The sequence below is a fragment of the Diabrotica undecimpunctata genome, chromosome 4, assembly GCF_040954645.1.
Source record: "Diabrotica undecimpunctata isolate CICGRU chromosome 4, icDiaUnde3, whole genome shotgun sequence".
NCBI classification, from domain to species: Eukaryota; Metazoa; Arthropoda; class Insecta; order Coleoptera; family Chrysomelidae; genus Diabrotica; species Diabrotica undecimpunctata.
In genome coordinates, this window is record NC_092806.1 from 105,363,875 (window position 1) to 105,385,137 (window position 21,263).

At 33.6% G+C, this 21,263-nt stretch overlaps 1 protein-coding gene across 1 annotated transcript in view; it reads right to left on the reverse strand.

Annotated features, from left to right (window-relative positions):
- The window catches only part of LOC140439834 (protein O-mannosyl-transferase Tmtc3-like), a 636,225-nt gene that overhangs the window by 313,093 nt on the left and 301,869 nt on the right, over positions 1 to 21,263 (reverse strand). Inside the window, exon 4 of the mRNA XM_072529987.1 lies at positions 6,355 to 6,454. Coding sequence (XP_072386088.1) covers positions 6,355 to 6,454 — 100 coding nt within the window. The remainder of the gene's footprint in view (positions 1 to 6,354; positions 6,455 to 21,263) is intronic.

The window sequence follows — 21,263 nt, forward strand, 5'->3', positions numbered from 1 at the left end:
TGTAATTAGACAGCATCGTGACAGATATCGCCAGCATGTTGTAGGTACGATCTTCTTCTCATTGCGCCGTCTCCTTTCGAAGGTTGGCGATCCAAATGGCAATTGTAGTTTTGGAAACTGCTGCGCGAAAGATCTCTGCGGATGAGCGGTCGAACCATCTCTTCAGGTTTTTCAGCCACGAGTTCTGGCGTCTTCCTACTGATCTTTTGCCCTGTACTTTTCCTTCCAGTATAACTTGAAGTAATTCATATCTTTCGCCTCTCAGCACATGACCCAAGTTTTGCATTTTCCTTTTTTTGATTATTCTTAGTAATTCTTTTTGTTTACACATGCGACGAAGTACCTCAACATTAGTAACTCTTTGTACCCATGGAATCCTCAACATTCGTCTGTATATATACATTTCAAAGGCATCTATTCTTTTTTCTATTTCAGAGTCCATTGTCCAACTTTCACAGCCATACAGTAAGACAGAAAAAACGTAACATCTGATCATTCGAATTCTAAGCTGTAGGCTAAGGTCTGATCTTGTAAAAAATGTTTTAATGCTCATGAATGTAGATACAATGGCTCGTGCTAAAGGCATCACTATTTTGAGACTTCCCCCTTACCATTGCGAGATGAACCCGATAGAATTAATCTGGGCTCAAATAAAGGGTTACATAGCTCGTGAAAACGTGACATATAAAATAAACTTACTTTAACCTTTAATTTTGGCTTATTCCCATTTAAATAGTAATTACTTAAAAATGCCACAAGAAAAGAGCTTCAGAACAATAATAAAATATATGAAATTACATAATTTATTTTTTAAGTGATTGAAATTAAATTTTAAAAATTGTTTGATGCCCATTGATCATTGCTTAATTACTAACCTTTCTTCTTACATGGCTTTTACTTTATCCGTCAAGACACACATAATAATTTAATAATTATATCGGTCTTAGATTTAATTTTTAGGTAATTACTTACGTACTTAAATAAATAATTAAAATCTTATTTTGGTACGCCTCTACAAAGTTAATAAGGGAAATATCCTTTCGTCGCTTTAAATGCGATGTTGCTAAAAAATCGCCTTCAATTAAAAACTGTTTTAGTATAGAACATATTCTTAAACATTACACAAACATCTAATGACAATCACTTTGTGATATGATTTATAAAAATTAAATAAGGGCAAAAATTTTAGGTGGCCTCTTTTTCGTGACGCGCAGTGTAATTTGTCACTTGCGTATGTTCTGCAAATATGACATGATTCACATGTTCGATTTTTTTGCAATTAATGTTTATTTGACATTGCTTCCTCTTATCATTTACAGCTCTATCGTCTACCGTCAAGTGTTCAGGTGCTTGAGAAATTTAAACACTACTGGAGTCCGATTTCTGTTTCAAATATTCTGCTTGAAGTTCGTCAATAGTTTGTAGAATAAAATTGTGGTGCGATATGTTTTTTTTGTTATTTCTTTATATACAATACACGAATTAACTGCTGTCAAATCTAACATGTTGTAGAACACATGCATAGGCCACCTGCGGCTACCAGCTCCAACTGTGTATTTGCCTGCATTTGATCGACTATATTAACACCAAATATTGGTGCGTTATAAAAACCTATAAGCTAAATTCATGGTTGCCAGCCGTGCAAATTTAGATCCGGGGCACTAATGGCAGGTAGCGAAGAGATCCAGAGAGTCGACAGATTCACTTACCTCGGAACTACCCTCAACTTACAATAGGACTACGCTCAAGAGATTAGATCCAGAACTTAAATGGCACGATCCACATTTATCAAGTTGAGATCCTTGCTGTGCCGCAGTGATCTCAGTTTGGGAACCAAGATGCGGATAGTGAAATGCTACATTCTTCCAGTGTTACTATATGGAGTTGAAGCCTGGACACTGACGCAAGCCACAGAAAAGCAGATTGAAGACTTCGAGATGTGGATCTACAGGAGGATAAGAAAAATATCGTATGTGGACCATGTCAACAACGTTGAGGTCCTACAGCGCATGACAAAAGAAAAGGAAGTGCTTAATTAAGTGAAACAACGTAAGCTTGATAATGCCACGTAAGGCGGTACGAAGAAAAATATCGAATTCTTCAACTCGTTATGCAGGGTACAGTATTTGGCAGGAAAGGACCGGGACGCCGTCAATCCTCGTCGTTGAAAAACCTCCAACAATGGTTTGGGATGACATCCGCGGAGCTGTTTCCCAGAGCAGTCAACAAAACCATGATATCCTTGATGATCGCCAACATCCATACCAGATAAGACACTGAAGAAAAAGAAGATAAAAAGCTATCGTTTCAGAAAGTTTTTTAGCATTTTTGCCAATTTCAACTTGTGAATGCATTGTCCTTAAGACCATTATATTTTTTGTCACCTTTCCTTGGTAGACAGTAAGGGTTGTGCCGTTGCTCGCCTTCAAAATAAACAACTCACAACGATGGGTTCGAATCGTTTTGCATAAAGAAGGAATTTCTTTTCTTAAACGGCGTATTAACGATATTAATATTTTGGTCTTTTAACTTGTTTGCCAATAACAAATATGTAAAAAAGTGTGGTACTAACATTTCTCCCTTTTTTTACAAATGGCTGAGACGTTTTAGAATAGCGTGTTCTGGTAGTGACTGAGTTTTGCGTTCGTTATCCTTTTCTAAATACGAAAATCAATTACAAAGGTATTTGTTGTCAACGTCTACTAAGTGCCAAAAGTTTATGCCAAATGTATCAGGTTTATTTGCAATGTAGGTATTGAAGAAATGGAGAGCGAGTGTTAGAAGGAAATATCTGCTCGTCGCCGGTCAAGTTTGCACATGGAATATAGCATAGTTTCAACAAATTTATTTCAAACTTCTAATGCTAATGTAAACGTATTTTTAGTAATTCACAAGTATCGGGTACTCCTTAAAGTACTCGATCGATACTCCTCAAAGATAGTCAAATCGTAGGTACATCATTATCTCCTTGAACTTATGCTTGCTCATAGTTTGTTTAAAAACAAGTGTTCCCCATACATAGGACCACAAGAGATCAATATACAAATGACTCATATTATAGGCACCACGAGCATAAAGCAAAGCAAAAAATGCTTCTAGTTCTGGAAGAGAAAGGCTTCACGTTCCATTATATGATTGTTGGCGGGTTTCAGTCTCTGTGCAGATCCTTATGTGACGTAGCACTGAATCGTTAATAAATAATCGCCTAGACGTTAGCACATTATTCCTTTGAATATATCGTTTTGCAAAAGCTGTAGGAGCCGGAGATTGTCTTACAAAATATTGTTGATTGCGACGTCCTACCCGCTGGAATCAACATAAGTCCACCCTGTTCCTTCACTGGAAATAAGGAGATTACCGAAAGCAGAAACTGAATTGTATGGGGTAGATCGTTGCCTGCTACGTGTAGATCGGCCAACTCTTCTACCACGTGTACCTGAACCCCGAATAATTATTTGTTGATTAGAACTATGCTCAGTGGATGATGCAGTGGATGTGCTTGGGACGAGGAATTCCAGCAAAGATTTATCTGACTCTGATTCACTCAACTAAGGCAAAAATCAGTATCTCGAAGGAAGACATCATGTAAAACTGTGCCATTATCATTATCACTCTCGTCACCTGATACGGCATATATTTTGAAAATTTAATAATTCTTCTGGCATTTCCACCTCAGTCAACAATTTACGTGAACTCATATTAAAATACAAAATAAAACAAAACTATTTAGGTCTGCACACTGATACAGCAAAGTTCAGAATAAAAAGAATGTTCAAAATAAAGCGATCCTACTGGAATGATAAACAACTATTCGAGTTACAGGAATTCAGGAACGCAAGAAAACATAATGCCGTCAAAATGACGGTGCCGGCTCTTCTAGGTATAAGCCATTATATTATAAAATGTAAAAGCGGAATTGGCATAATTTTTCAGTGGTCATAAAAAACTAAAACATTAAAATTCAATAAATACCATGAACTTTATCCAACATAGAAAAAAGGATATTTCCATTTTACTAAGCACAACCGTCAAATTGACGGCCCTGGCCCTCAAAAGGGTGTTAAAAGTAGTGTTAAAAGAAAAAAAACTTAAAAAAAAAAAAAAAAAAAAAATAAAAAATATTCACTATTCAGTTAATGTGAACTCAACTTCTTGCAGTTGATTACCAACTTCATTATTGTATAAGTTGTATTCATAGTTTTAACCAATATTTCTGAAGGTGTAAAATTGGAACCACCCATTTAAAGATAAACTGATTGAGATCGATGAATAAGGCCATATAAAATGTCTGTTACCAAGTGGTTCTGGCACTGTTTTTTAATTAAAATTACTTTTGAAAATTGTCTTTCACAACTTGCATTTGAATAAGCTAAAGTTAAAACAGGCGATGCAAAGTCACTCAAATTAGCAAACAGGTGATTACCGTCAAAATTTTTATTTGATTCACTTTAAAATATAATTCATCCAGATTTTAGAATTTTATGGAAATATTCTGGTATTGTTGAAGTTTCTTCAATTCGTCATCGATGTTTTGTATCATTTGTGGGTCTTGAGGATTACAAATTCAGGGCAATTTTGACATGAGTGGTAAAAGATTTTGGCAACTGCTAAAACTACTTTTATTTAGATATATCTTGCCATGATCGGTTTTACAACATCATTTCCTTTATTACTTCCATACAAGCTGTAATCGTAAACGCTTGCATCTTTCGTAAGAATCCTGTGTTAATTTATCATTAATATTCTGCATCACCACAATTCCTAGATACATATTGCAATTTTGATATATCTTGAGGATTAATTGTTTCAACATTAGTTGACATTACGTTTTGATACGCTATAATGTATATCATCTTTTCTTGTCACGAAATAATCTATTTGAGAGTTTTTGAGAGACCTATTAACGTTTGTACATGATAAGTTGACTTTCACTCTTTTGGCAGTAGGTGTTAAAAATATATCTAATGATGTTGCTAATTCCAGCATTTCATCTCGAGCACAATTTTTAATTACTATTTAAATGGGGATAAGCCACAATTAAAGGTTAAGTAATATAAGGAAATACTTAAATAAATTCTCAAAATACAAACTAATGTTTTTATTTTAAGAACGATTTCCGAAGTGTAAATTGAAACGTCAATAAACTTACTTTAACCAATTGTGAGTTATTCCCATTTAAATAGTAATTACTTTAAAATGCCACAAAAAAATAGCTTCAGAACATAACTTCTAGTTCTGGATTGACTCACAAGTGCATTATGTCTTCTAATTGATCATAGAAAACTTTTCTTCTATTATTATCTAGCACAAGCAAACCCACACAACATTAGCATTTTGTACTCAACTGCAAATTTTACTGACATTATTTTATCACTCGTTCTTACAACTTCTGCTACATTTTTTATTAGCAATTATACCAACTCCATTCCTGGTGTTACTTTTAACTACACAGCACAATTTGTATGCTTAACCTAACTCTTTCTCTCCTTGTCCTTCTCTACTCGTCTATTGAATTCAAGCTACTTGTATTTTCCATATTTTAAGTGAAACTGCCGATTCCACATTCCAAAGATAAGACTTCTAAAATTCCAGAACCCTATCCTGATTTTTTAACCTTTGTTTTCGAAACATTTAACTTCAGGAGATGCCATCGTTTTACCAATATTTTTCTTATACTCAAGAAGGTCTTTTTATTATTAGGGTCTAAAAAGATTTTTGGACATTTGATGCCTGAATGCCTTCTATATCAGCAGCATGTACTGCACGATGTGTCCAACAAACTACCAATGCAACCAAAGTGCAGTATTACCCCACACTCGCTTACATTTTCATGTACAGCGAGGATCGCTACTGTAAGTTTCCGCCATTGGGAGTTCAATGTCATAATTGACTAGAATTCGTCAACCCACACATATATAGAACTAAAGCTTAACTCTGAAAGTCATGACAAAGATCTCATATTGTGTTAAATTGCAAAACTATTAATAAAAAAACTAGAATTGCAAAACTAATAACAGAATTAATGCAATTAAACATTAAACTTAATATCATATGATCGATGACAGTTTCTAATAGAATACACAAACAGTTGTGTTATGCATGTCAGAAACCAAGCATGTTGGGTACCAGAGACTTGGTGCAACCATTAATGTTTTATCAAGACAACCGCAGAATTAAATATACAGGAATGGTGTATATTCGTGTGTTATTTTGTATTAGTTTTAATTGTAGTTATAAACTTTAGAAAACATACTATCAATATTAATATGTTTAAATGTCGCCAAAAAGCGATTTATTATTTTATACAGACAAAATAAAACCAAAAGACAAAACAGAAATTGTGGAAAATCCTACCTGTATACTTTTTATTTCTCGTCGCTTTGCTGTACAAAATGAAGGCTGCCAAAAAGAAGACTGATGAAAGCGTTTCCGCTCTTCCCACCACGCCAGCCACCTGGAAATAAAATGCCGACAATTAAATTTTAAGCGCAAACACTTGCGTGTGCTGTCTATTACAAAATGTATGTTTTAAGAATTTGCGTTGATTATTTGTGTTGTATTTTTTACTTTTTTGTGAATGTTTAATTTCACATGGCGGTCCAAACCAAATATTAATTAAACTATTGCTAGAAAGATGCATTAAATATTTTTTTCTCATTGTATTAAAAGTAGAAAAAAATTGTAAAGTTTGTTGGTTTTAATCATGGAATAACACGTTCAGTAAGGACTATCTAAGCTCTGACGTCACAATGGGCGGGTATTTTAAAAACCTTTCTAATTTTTTTCTAATTTGTGTGTATTTGTCGAATAAGAAGTTGGAAATATTGTTTTCTTTCATTGTTTGAAGAATAAATAAGGACTTTTGGTTATGAACATTCATTTTGTGCGATTGGTATTATTGGTTGTTCATGAATTTGTGAGGTAAGAATATCAAAGTAAGTATTAAGATATTTACTATAATAGACTAATGAAAATAAGGCCAATGGACGGTTCGTGGACAGTTAGTTTTCCGTCCATATATAAAAAACAAACGGCACAAATACAGTATAAAACTGTATATGTTGACGGAACCTAACGGGCTCGTTTTGAAATCGTTGATTTATACAGGGGCATTAGATGATCTGGGAAAAAAAGGTCATACGACCAAAGTTGTTTTCGAATTATTAAAAAAATTTCTTGACTCAGGCCACTCCATTTATATGGATAATTTTTACAATCCATTTGAATTGGCCCGGCATCTAACGATTCGTCGAACATGCTGTGGATACCCTGAATGTCAAAAGAAGGCATAATCCAGTAAATGTTTTGAAAAAAAATTTAAAAAAAGGAGAGTTTACCGTGTCACATTAAAAAAATGTAACAATCGGAAAATGGCGTGATAAAAGGGATGTATTATTCATTATAAACAACATAACGCAGAAATGGTAGAGTACGTTGACAATAGGCGGCGAGAAAGAACAAAGCCGGCTTCAATTTTTCATTATAACAAGCATATGGGTGGTATTAATGGTCAGGATCAGTTAAACGCTTATTATTTTAGTCAACGCAAAACTTTAAGGTGGTACAAAAAATTGGGAATCCATTACGTGCTGCTAATGCTCCTTAATTCCTGTTTATTGTTTCAACAATACTCTGGTCGAACAAGGACTCTATACGATTTTAGACTATCAATTTTGGGTAGTCTTCTGATGAAAGAAGAACCAAAAGCAGATCCACCAAAGGAAACGGAAAAGGCACGTACTGACAAAAATTTCTTCGAAATGTGACGGCGGAAGAATCAACGTTGCAAAGTATGTTCTCAAAAAAAGATACGAAAAGATACTACATACCATTGCGAAATGTGTCCTAATAAACCAGGATTCTGTGTAGAATGTTTCGACAATGACCATTCGGAGTAATAGATTTTGTTACTTTGTTTATAGTATTTGCAATTAGTTAGTTTTGTTTCTGTTTTTATACTTTTTTGCTGACGCGAATGATATTATTTCAGTTTGTAGGAGAGATATTGAATTTGTTTTTATAATAAAAAATTTTTTGTACATGTTGTTGCTTTGAGTTGAGTTGTCACTCACAAAAATGGAATTCTGACGTTAACCCATAATCACAACCACCAAAAAATATTACCGCTCCTGGCAAATGTCGCAATTTAAAGTTAGCAGTGAAAGTGTTAACGAAAAGCGTACATACAAATTAAAAAATAAATGTCAAAATCCATTGACAAGAACCTAAGATACAGTTTAGTGTTAATTTTAAAGTACCCATCCACTACGAAAAGTTAAACGAATTGGACTCCACATTTTGAAGCTTTGTAGACGACTCTGTTCAAAGCAAATCTTTTTTAAACTTTGTACATTAAACATTCAGTCCCTGATCTTTCAAATGCCGCTAATTAGGTTTCTTAATTGTTCTAAACAAACAAGCTATGAATTAAAACAAAGTGACCAACTTCGTCCCTAATTGCCACAGGACAACTTTTTTTATTTTTGTAAAAAAATGTGAGCTTTTCGAATATAAAAAATATTTCTTTCCCAGCCAATACCGAAAAAGTTATTCCAAATGTTTATAATCAAAAAATTTTCCAATGTTGGAAATGGTGTTTTCTAATTTTTTTAAATTCTTGTGATAGAATCTCTCTTTCTTGCTTACGCTTGTGACGTCATTTTTTTCTTATGTGAGGACTTATTGCAAAAAAAGTTGTTTGGGAAAAACAAATAGAATAACTTTAGATTTAACTAACAAATGAACCACTCTGCAGTTTTATCCAGATTTTTGACATTACAAGACTAACTTTCGACGCAATATCAAGGTTGTAGATTCAGTTTACGATGTTTATTAACATTTATTTAAAATTAGGATTTTTCTTAGGTTTTTTACAGTTGTTTAAGCAACAAATTACTCAATGAACATTGATAAATCGCCATTTTAAAGCTTTAAATGTGAATTATCAAATAACTACCGCCAACTTCGTTCAAAATGCGTTAATTTTTGACTATTAGGACCGCTTGCCATTATGCTAATTTCAGTACTAAAAATAGTTGCGCGAGTCGATTTAGTATGAAAAATGTGTGTTTATGTTTGCAACTATCTTAATTTTAATAAGCATGTAGGCATAGGGGAGAGTGTTGTACCTCGGACCGGGTTGTACCTCGGGTCAGTTGACTTTCTTTCTTACCCACTGCAGATTTCTCTTCGATTTGGTTGAATTAGTGGTTTAATAATAAGGTTTAATAATCAGCGGTAGATGGCATCAAAAAATTGCAGCGTGGTGACTTGCAGAGCGGTTTGTGTTTTGTTTGATCGTAAGTAAATTATTTACCTATTTGTTATCTGTTAAAATCCGCTTCAAATGTAAATATATATATTTTATTATTATCTGTAATGGACAATATATATTTACGCTTGATAATCATGAATGTATTTTTTGTCTAAACGCATAACCTACTATTAGAAAACAAAAAACAGCTGAAATTGTTACGTTGTGTACCTTGGGTCACCGGTAGGTCGTGTACCTTGGACCGGACCAAGGTACAATCTTATTGCGAATTAACATTATTTTGACTTTTATTTAAATTAATTGGTGTGTCTGTTACCAAAAAAACCTTTTATTATTGTTTCAGATAGTCATTTTAAAATGCCGAGAAGTAAAGTGGGTATCAAAAGACCACATTTAAATGCCCAGGATTTAACTGCAGTCGCAAATAAATGTATAAGTGGTGAATTATCAATTAGCGAAGCAGCAAAGTGCTATAACATATCAAAAACCACGCTGATCAGGCACGTAAAATCCTTCAGGCAGTCGGGGGCTTCAGAATTTTCTTATGTTGCTGCCAATAATGTAAAACAAGTTTTTAATAAAGAAGAGGAAGCTGAGTTAAAAATATATCTTCTCACTGCTGCACGCCTCCACTATGGTTTGACGAAAATGGAAGTTCGTACTTTAGCATACCAGTATGCAACTGCAAATAACAAGTCTTATCCGCCTTCTTGGGACCAAAAAAAGATAGCTGGCAAGGAATGGCTGAGGCAGTTTCTTAGAAGACATGAAGATTTATCACTTCGTAAACCAGTACCTACAAGTTTGACCAGATCAACATCCTTCAATAAAACAAATATATCTTCCTTTTTTAAGAACTACAAAGAAGCTTTGTCTCGTGGAGATTTTTCCCCAGAAAAAATTTGGAATTGTGACGAGACAGGGTTAACGACTGTCCATGTACCACCAAAAATTGTAGGACCTAAGGGAATAAAACAATTAGGTCAAATGACAAGTGGAGAGCGAGGTCAAAATGTAACCTTGATAGCCTCAATAAATGCAATCGGAAATCATATTCCGCCAATGATGATATTTCCGAGGGTTAATTTTAAGCCTCACATGCTAAAAGGTTGTCCAGTTGGAACTATAGGAGGTGCAAATTCGTCCGGCTGGTCAAACGAAATATTGTTTTTGGAATACCTACATCACTTTAAAAATCATGTGAAACCAACAGTTGAAAATCCAGTTAAATTACTTTTGGATAATCACGATAGCCACGTGAATGTAAGTGTCATTAATTTCTGTAAGAAGAATGGAATTCTACCGATAACGTTTCATCCCCACACCAGCCACAAAATGCAACCGCTCGATCGAACAGTTTTTGGACCGATGAAAACTTACTATAATACCGCCTGTAGTGAGTGGATGATTATGCACCCTGGACAACCTATTACGATTTACGATATAGTCGAACTTGCAGGTAAGGCATTCCAAAAGCATTTACTACATCTAATATCCAGAAGGGATTTGAGGTGAGCGGTCTCTATCCCGTCAATGAAAACATTTTTGAAGATAATGAGTTTCTGTCTTCGTATGTAACGTCCTTTAAACCAGCTTACTGACAGTCGCGAGCAAGTCAATGTTGAACAGGACGGGGAAAAAACTAAAACTACAGTTAATGAAATGGAAGTCTCTACTCCTTCTACCTCAAATATTCGTCAAGCAGGAACTTCAGGAAGTTCTATTATACCTGAAATGTTGCGACCCTATCCAAAGGCACCTGTTCGCAAAAAGAAGTTAGGAAGAGCAAGAGGAAAGTCACGAATACTTACCGATACTCCAGAGAAAGATGAAATAGCTACGATTAAAAAGGGAAAGACGGTATCATTTGAGAAAGTGCAGGCAGTTACAAAGCAAATAGCGACAGAAGATATACAAAATGTGCCAAAGAGAGCTGCTAAGTATGATAGTGAATCAAGTTCAAGTGATGGAGGTACATTTGAGGACTTGGTAACTAGAGAAGAAGAATTATTAAATGACCAAAAAATATATGACTTATCTGAAAATAACGAGATTAAAAAAGGAGACTTTGTTTTAGTGAAAGTGGCAGGGAAGAAATCTTTTGTTTATTATGTTGCCGAGATACTGAACAGTGGAATTAATAATGAACTTAGATATTTACGTAGAATTCTAGATTCCAGTAAGTTTATAAACGACTCAACCGAGACTTTTTTTTTACGCAATGATATTGTACGTAAACTTCCACAACCGCACAAAATAAGCGGAACTGCACGTCACGATACGCACACATAATGCTGGTCCAAGGTACAATATATGCTGGTCTAAGGTGCATTACCAGTTTGTACCTTGGGTCAACATGCAAGGGCCTGCTAAAATATATTTTTTAACTAACTACTAAGCTTAAAATGTGTCAATAAAAAGAAAGCATGTAGCCAAATAGACAAAGTAACTAATACATTGGATAAACTTTGCAAATATATAATTTTAGGATTTAGAAAAAAATAAAAACTAAAAATTGACCCAAGGTACAACACTCTCCCCTACGCTCTACCAATATTGTATTAATAACCTAACAATGAAGTTTATTTTATGATTAGAGTAAACAAAACACGCAGGTAAATAAAGATTGTGAAAAGAAGCTAAAATTACAGTTACACGTAAATTCATCACCAATTAGCATAAATACCCTCGTACATAGTACAAACTCATCACCGCCATAAAAATCGGGATTTTAAAATGGACCCAGTGAGATTGATAAACTCATCACTGGTCTACCTGCACCCAGTGGCAGGTATAGACCATAGACCCCTTGCAACCCGCCATAATTTGGTAATTTGACAGAATAAATCTAAAATAGATGTATTAAATGCAATTGCAATCCATTGGTTTTTATTTGGGAATTCCACAAAATTCTATTGATAGCTACCTAAAACTGTGCGAAAAGAAAAATTTCTCTTCATTTGTCCTTGTTCCTTTAACATGATAGTGAACTGCTCATTGATTACGTTTTGAGCGAACGCGGACAAAAAATGATAGTTATCAATAATTTCAAATTTCAATTGCGAAAGACTCTAGAACTGAATTGCCTTTTGTGGACTTGTGCGACGAAAGGGTGTAAGGCTAAATGTCATACAACTGGTGAGTAGATTTTATACCGTTTTTTGTTGTTGTTTCGAACTGGTGGCGGATCATTCTGATCAAACAGAAAAAATCAGCTTAATTAAGTTCTTTAAGTCAACTGTACAAGATGTTTCTTGTGGACAAGGCATAATATTACGTTGTTGCTCTGATATTAACCATTTTCGATATAAACGAAAAGAGCACATGCTCATAAATATTTTCATTATAAAGTTCACTATCGAAAACCTATGCAACTTAATTTTCGGATCTCAATACCATTTAGATTGGCAGATACGTCTAATAGGCCTCACAGATATTAATATATATTTTAAAACAATAATTTCTGAATTTAATGAAATACGACATAAACGAGAAGTGTAACAGGTAACAGGCAATCTTTCGCATTAGAAACCAGCGCCTTGGGGCAAAAATGCTGGAGATGAGTTTACCTATCTGCGGTGATCAGTTTACCTATCTCCAAAGGATGCCGGTGATCAGTTTACTATATTTCGGAGGGTCTAATAATTTTATGGGGAGCTATAAAGTGATGAGTTCGTACACGTCCAAAATTACACATTCCACATCTATTATAAACTATGAAAACTAACAAAGAACTTGGAAGCATTATAGAGAAATGAAATGACTGTTACATTTTATAATAAATTTACAAATGACGAAATCCTATATAGCCTTCCTACGTCTCCCATTGTAGGAAAGAGTGAGAGAGCAAGAGGCCAGCAAAGAAAAATCTCAATACTAAAACGTTTAAAATATTTGACAGGCATATACATTTATTAGTAAGGATAGCAAAATATAGAGGTTACCTTTATGTAATGCTGAACAAACCTTATATAATGGAGAGGGAACGATGAAGATAGATTGCCAATTTTTATGCGTATGTTTAAAATATTTTCTATAATATAAAAGGCAGATAACTAAATGCAAAATTGTAGACTAAAATGTTAAATACTTTGACGTATCAGAACTGTACTTATTAGCTATTTCTCCCAACATTTTAAAATTAATTATATACGAAGAAAACACAACGAAATCAACGTAGAGAAAAAGTTAAAAAAGCTAAACAAGTTGTAGTGGTTTTGGCTCACCAAATTAATGCTATTAAAACGTGATATATTTCCAGTTTGTTCAAAGTTGTGTTTTGTTATTTTGGCAGCGCATTTATTTACGCCTCAAAGACTTTTTGCATGTAGTTAATTTAAAATTTTAATGGAACCGAAATATTTAATTCAACTTCTATGCTGTCAGCCGATGAATTCTGTGTTATTCTACACCGCTGTGCATTAACAGAATCAACCTGAATAGGATATGAAACCGGAGGGTTTACACTATCGGTTTATTGTCTGAAAGTTTGACAGGTCGCGTTCAGTTGGAAAGTTTCGGTTTCAAATGGTATTCGATTTGTGTAATGGGATTCCCCTCTATATAATTTCATAATGCTGAATTGTCCAGTGTACTTTTTTTTAGTTGGAACGTTTAAAATGGAATTCCTTTTATTGATATCGATAGCAAACATTATAATAAAAATTAATATCATACGCACTAAGTGACCGCGTTTAAAACTTCGGCGTTGACGTACTTATTACCAAAGATAAAGACTTCAGCTGTGAATGGCTTTATAAATACACTACTGATAGGTCAGTCGGGTTAGGTTAGGTTAGACGAAAAAAAGGCGTAACTTTGTATGGCGAGCTACCCCAAATTTTATTTTTTTAAACTACAGTGGGGTTAATTTTAGTGAAAATTTAAAATTGCGACTGAATCCCACCGTTGCGTTAGCCGCAATCTTGAATTTAATAAAAATCCGTTTTTGCTCAATTTCTCCGTCATTTTCAACTTTACTACAATAATGTTACGGACTGAAGCTATTGCTAATGCAATTTACTACAATACTGTTTTCACAAATTTTTCGCGGGGTCGATATTTTCCGAGTTAAGGGGGAAAATAGAGACAGGGAGAAAGCATAATTATTTAATTATCTTGTTTATTATTACCTTTACAATATGAATGTACATAAAAAAAATGGATATAAATATATTTTATACAATTTTGATCCCCTTCATTTTTTGCTGAAATTAATATTTGATTTCGTACGTATGCGGTTAAGGCGCAAGCGTAAGACCTTTGGCTTAACAAGAAGATTTTTTATTCGATATCTTGGCCGTTTTCAACTTTTGACAAAATAATACAGACTTAAATTGTTGTAATTCCCATTTCCTACAATTTTTTGTTTGCTAATTTTTTCGTGCGGTCGATATTTTTCGAGTTAAGGGGAAAATAGTGACTAAGTATAATTATTGAATTACCTTGTTTATTAATAACTTCATAGCATAAGCATACATAAAAAATCGAGAAAATTACATTTTATACAATTTTGATTTCTTTAATTGTTTGTGCTATTATCAAAATTTAAGGTATTACGTCTATGACAAGCCTAACGAAAAACAAGCGATTAACGAACCTTAGATGCTAAAGTTATCACCAGAAAGCCATAGAAGAAACAATATTACGACCTTTAATATTGATTTAAGTAAAAGAATTAAAGAGATTAAAATTATATAAAATATAAGTCTTCATTTTTGGTTACGTACGTTAATGCCATAAAGTTAATAATAAATGATATAATTGAATAATTATGCTTTCACACTTCCACTCTTTTTCTCATTAACTAGAAAAATATCAACTGCACAAAAAAATTGTGGGAAATTGCGTATGTAACAATTCCAGTTTTAAACATTTTTGTCGAAAATATGAAAATAGCTAGGATATTGAGCAAAAATGGTTCTCCTTTAAAGGTGGTAAGATGGTGGCCAACGCAACGGTGGAATTGGGTCACGATTTTAAATAAACCCTAATATTGACCACCCCTAAAGGTTAAACAATAAAATTTGAGGTAGCTCGCCATGCAAGGTCAAATGACATCCCGGCTGGACTATAATTGATGCGTCAGCAGAGTATGATCTATATATATATATATATATATATATATATATATATATATATATATATATATATTTATATATATATATATATATATATATATATATATATATATATATATATAAATATATATTCTGAAATTTTAAAGAAATTGAAACATGCAGGCATCTGTTTCTTTAGATTCTTCTTCTTCAAGTTCCGCTCCTAACGGAGATTGGCAAACATTCTGGCAATTATAATTTTGTTGGTTACGCGCCTGAATAGTTCAATGGAACTACATCCAAACCATTCACGGATATAGCGTAGCCACGAAATTTCACACGTCTTCTTCCGCTTCTTCTGCCTTTGATTTTACCCTGCATTATATTCCCTAGTAGTTCGTATTTTTCACTGATTTTTATGGAATTTAAAACTTCGCATTGTTTTCCTAGTTGTTCGAGAACTTGTTCGTTTGTTTTGCGATCCATCCCTGATATTTTCAAAATACGTCGGTAACACCACATTTCAAATGCTTCTAGGTTTTTAATGTTGGATTTTTTAAGTGTCCAAGCTTCAACCCCATACAAAAGGTTAGTGAAAATATAACATCGAAGCATTCTTATTCGGAGCGATATATTGATATCGCGATTACAAAAAGTTTTCTCATTCTATTAAAAGTTGACCGTGCAATTTCAATGCGGCATCTTATTTCTTTTGTCTGATCAGTATCTTCTGTGATCCATACTCCAAGGTATTTGTACGAAGATATTTGTTCAATTTCTGTATTATCTAGTACTAGCTTAACTTTGATGTTTTGTGCTTTTGTAAATACCATGAACTTGGTTTTATTCAAATTTATTTTTAGTCCATAATCGTTGCAATATATATTTAGTTGTTCAGCAAGGTGTTGCAGTTCTTCTAGTGTTCCTGCCAAAAGGACGGTGTCGTCAGCATATCTTATGTTATTAAGTGGCTCACCGTTTATTATAACGCCCTCACTGACCTAGGCAAACGCTAATTCTGAGATGGCTTCACTGTATAAATTGAATAACAAGGGTGATAAAATACACCCTTGGCGGACCCCACGGCGAATCTGGATATCCTCGGTCAGTTCATTTTCAACTTTCATTTTGCTGTTTGGTTCCAATTGAGGTTAGATATGATTCTAATGTCTCTACTGTCTATGTTTTTATTTAATAAAATTTATTTAAGCCGATTATCTGCACTCTGTCAGATGCCTTCTCAAAATCAATGAAACAGGCATATACTTCCTGATTTATATCTAAGCAACTCTGCGATAGAATACTTACTGCAAACAGTGCATCTCGTATTCCCACTCCTTTCCTAAATCCCATTTGTGTATTACTTATGCCTGCATCTAATTTCTTATGTATTCCATTGTAAATTACTTTTAAAAACAATTTCAAGACATGACTCATTAAGGCTATGGTGCGATGTTCATTGCACTCCTTTGCATTGGCTTTTTTGGGTAGCAGTATGAATGTTGATTGGAGCCATTCTTTAGGTATTATACCTATTCTATATATGGTATTGAATAGATCCAACAGAAGATCAATAGATTCAGTATTCACAATTTTGAGTAATTCGATAGGAATTCATCAGGCCCGAGAGATTTACCACCTTTAGCTTATTTCATTGCATATTCAATTTCTTCTCGTATAATGTCAGGCCCAGTATCATCCTTAAATTCTTTTGGTGCTTCTGTTCTCTCTTTGTCTTCAAAAAGTTGTGCTATATATTGTGTTCATCTCTGCATTTTTTGGTTATTAGATTAAGAATATGTAACTAATGTAGGTAAAGTACGTCATCAAACAATGAAAAGTGTTTAAAAACTTGTGCAAACAATGAAAGGTCGTTTGTGTTGTCGTTCATATCCTAAACATGAACTTCGGTTTTTACAGGTAATGTAAATTGTGTAAAAATGAAAGCTATCTATTGAATTCAAAAAACAATGAACGGTCGTTAGGGTTTTGTTGACAAAGGAATTTGATAGTGGATTCTAATAAAAACAGTATGGTGAGTCAAGGAAAGTTTGACGAGAGAAAGAGAGGAGATGGTTAGATATTTTTGTTTTGAGTGATTTGATTGGTTTGAGAGAAGGATTGGAGAAGTAAGAGAAAAGGGAAGTTAGTTTGGTCTTTTTTGGGCAAAGGAAAAACGAGGAGTCTAAGATAGAACTGCAAGAGAAAAGGTTGTTTCCTGTGATAAGAAAAAAAGGTGTGGACGTTGCGAGATAAAGTGGTGAATCGTGAAAGAAAGTTTGAGAATTTGTTTGTGGCAGCAGAAAGCCGTGACAGTGTAAGAAGAGATCTTCAAATAATTTGTAAGTCTTTCTTTTAATATAAGAATTATTTGAAGTAAGGCCGCATATGTTTTGGTACGAGAGTAAACGAGATCAGGAGGTGTGGAGAAACAGCATAAAGAGAATCAACATAAAGTTTAGTTTGTTTTATTGAAAACAAAAGATAGGCCCAGAGATTCGGAGCGAAGTATTGTTTTTGGATATAGAATTGAATAGAGACAGTTTTTTTTATACAAATTTATAACACATTAGGATCATATTATTATGATTGTTATTTATACTGATAATTATATGATATGGTCTTGGTTTTTTTGTAAATCTATTTAGATATTGTATTTTAACATTACATTTTCGTTACCATAACAATATATTCGGATAAACTACCGCGGTAGGGTAAATGAAAATTTCTAAGTTCTCGGGAAAAACCGCGTTGAGAATTTGAAACTCGACGTTTCAGTACCCAGTTTGGAGCCATTATGAAGAGGAACAAGGTTATTTTCGAGCTCGGAATCTCAATCTGCCTACTCTCCTCACTCGTGACATACCAGTATCGTGTTCTGTAGAAAGTATCGTGTTCTTTAGAATAGAACAATACATAGGGTAAAAGCAAAAAGGTCGTTCTGCCATACAAAACAAAACGTCTATCGCATATTGGTGGAGACCTTTATATGGCAGATCTGCTACAGTAAATAAGAATTATATAATAAACCAATTGGTGGTAGACCAACTGGTGTGTACAAGACAGTTTCTAGAAAAAAAAGAAGTGAAGTGAGAAAAAAATTTTAAAAAGAGCACAAAAAATTAAATGGATTTAAGATTTGTATTTGATTAACAAAAATAGAAGAAAAGGTAAGCTAAAATAACCTGACGAAAGACATATGAGAATAATTAGTCCTGGAGCTATCCTAACCAAATCTAAGAAAAAATAAAAGAGAAGAGATAAAATTGTAGAAAGAACAAGAAAGTAGGTAGGTATGATAAATATCGTCAAATAATAAGGTCCTCAAAAAATAATTGAACATATCTGTAGCAAAAGCTAAAACAAATGCGCATAAAAATATATATGGTTCACATAACTCTTTCAGTTCTTGACATTTGTTATTCATCCAATCTTCTTTTGCCTTTGTGTGCCAGAGATTGTCGACTATGGATTGAGTAAGCGCTCGTTTTATCAATTTTTTAAGTTAACATCCCGAATATTCTCTATCTCTATTCATATTTCAGATTCTTTAAGAGTTTTTAGATGACTTTTATATTATTCTTGTGGTGAGATCCAATATTAGTTCCACGCTAAGTATTAGCACCACAAATTCTAATAATCGTTACAATTATACTTTTAATGGTTTTCAGATCAAACACAGAACAATTAAATCCAATATCACGATTTTTTCTATTTAAAAGGTATTGGTGATCGGATATAATAGGTATTTATTAGTTCCATAGATGATAGACATTTATTGATCCATGATGTTAGCTTCGCGCATAACCATTTGTGCATAGGTTTAAATAAATTTGTTAGGACGTGTATGTGAAAGCTTCAGACCAAAAACTGTTAATTTTAATAACAATCTCATTTAGAAATTCCAATTAAATTTAGGTTTTGATCTATCGATATATTTTTTTACATTTTGTTATAAATAAAACATTTCGCATACACAACTACTCCGTTGTTATTATTTCCTCGTTGTACGTCAAAATTTGTGCCGACAAACACGAAACCGTAATTGGAAACTCCTACATTTTCCATTTGTGTCGAAGCAAATATGAAAAGAGCTTTACCTCCGATGCATGTATTTCTATATAATTTCGAAATTCTATCTCATGTCGACGGAATTAATGGACTTATTGAACTTGACATTTTGGAAGTATTCAGATTCTACCCTTAGTCGATTTTTTATTCAAATTGAATGGAACAGAAAATAGCCTATTGTGAAATCCGGCAGATCTGAATATTTTCAGTGTGTCTGAAAAGATTTTCAGTCACCGTTAAATCCTATCGTTCGGGGAAATTTTGAAACGGCCTCTTTTGTATTCGCAAAGTTTAATTGTTCGTGTTATGCTTACTGTTTTATTCGAAGGTTAAGTTATATACCCTAAGCTGAATCATTTAAATTAATGGTAGTTGGCTAAAAAAAAGAAGTCCTTTGTTACATACAATATGATTTAAAAATATTACTCTACCTATCGTTGTACATCACCTAAAGAAGACTTTCAAATTCTGGTTTTCAGTAAAAACAAATCAAATATGAAAAATGCAGTTTTTAATATTATTAGATCTAAAGAATTACTTAAAACTATTTAGTAACTATATTACATAGTAATGTGGCATATGAACCAGAGTCGGCTGCCGAAAAAGAGTCTGATCCAGAAGGGGCAAATTCCCGCTTTGCTCAGTATATTGGTATACTTCTTTTTCTGCACAGTCGTTAACCTAAAGCAGCTATCGTGATATCATGAAGCTATTAGCTGATTTTTCCAATGTTCCTCCACTTTCTGTTCTGTTCCTCCTGGTAAAATTAAACGGACATTTGTTCAACAAATTAGGATGGCGATCTTGCTACCATTTAAAGCGTAGTAAGTAATGTAATTACTTCCAACTTGAAGGACCCCCCACTGGCGTGGGAAATAAGAACACAAGCAGTTTAAACAATACGTAGTTTAATAATTGGATGTTACTACAACTAAGTTAATATCTAGCCAAAGTTTTAGCGCAAGTTATTTTATTGAAACCTCCGATCACTGTCCAGCTTACACTAGCACCACACTACACGCGCACTGATAGATATTAAAATGTTACTAATAATTATCACTTCAACTAAGGATGTTTTCTTCAATATTAGAATACTTGATTAAGAATGAGCATTCAGCTTTTAACTATAAGCTATGTAACAATAACTAATATGCGAGAGTTCAAACTCTATACGACGAATGCATCAATCGTTTGAATTGAAGCTCGAAACTCGTTTTAATATCCATAAGTGATTTAGGGCTAAAAATCTCCGCAGAAAAATACAAATTTATAATCTTCACCAGGCATAACATGAAACCGATGCAGAAAATTACAATAGATGGTATAGAATTTCCGGTGGATACCGATGTCAAATACTTAGGAATCACATTAGATAGAAAATTGACCTGGAAACTTCATATTGACTAAAATAAACTTCTTAAAATCCATTATGCGAACTTGATTGGGTGCAGAACCTCAAACAGCTCTAATCTTACATAACATCAATAATTGATTATGGTTGTACACTTTATGGAACAGCCAATAAAACAAATCTACGTCAGCTGGATATTATACAAAACAAATCACTCGGATAATGTCTGGGAGCAATGAAATCTACACTAGTTGAACCGTTAAGAGCTGAAGCAATCGAACCTCCATGCTGAAAAGATCATTTTTAGCTAAAAAAAATAGTTATTAAGTCGCTAAAGAAAAACTCACCATTCATTAGCAGCATATATAAGTTAAACGAATACGACCTAACTAAGCCTTTTTGGATTCATAAAAACTGTCCTCCTGTTTGTGATGGATTAAGAAACGTGACGTTAAAACCACCAACAAAGATAGGGACCGACTACTTTGATCACTTTGTTTCCTGTGAT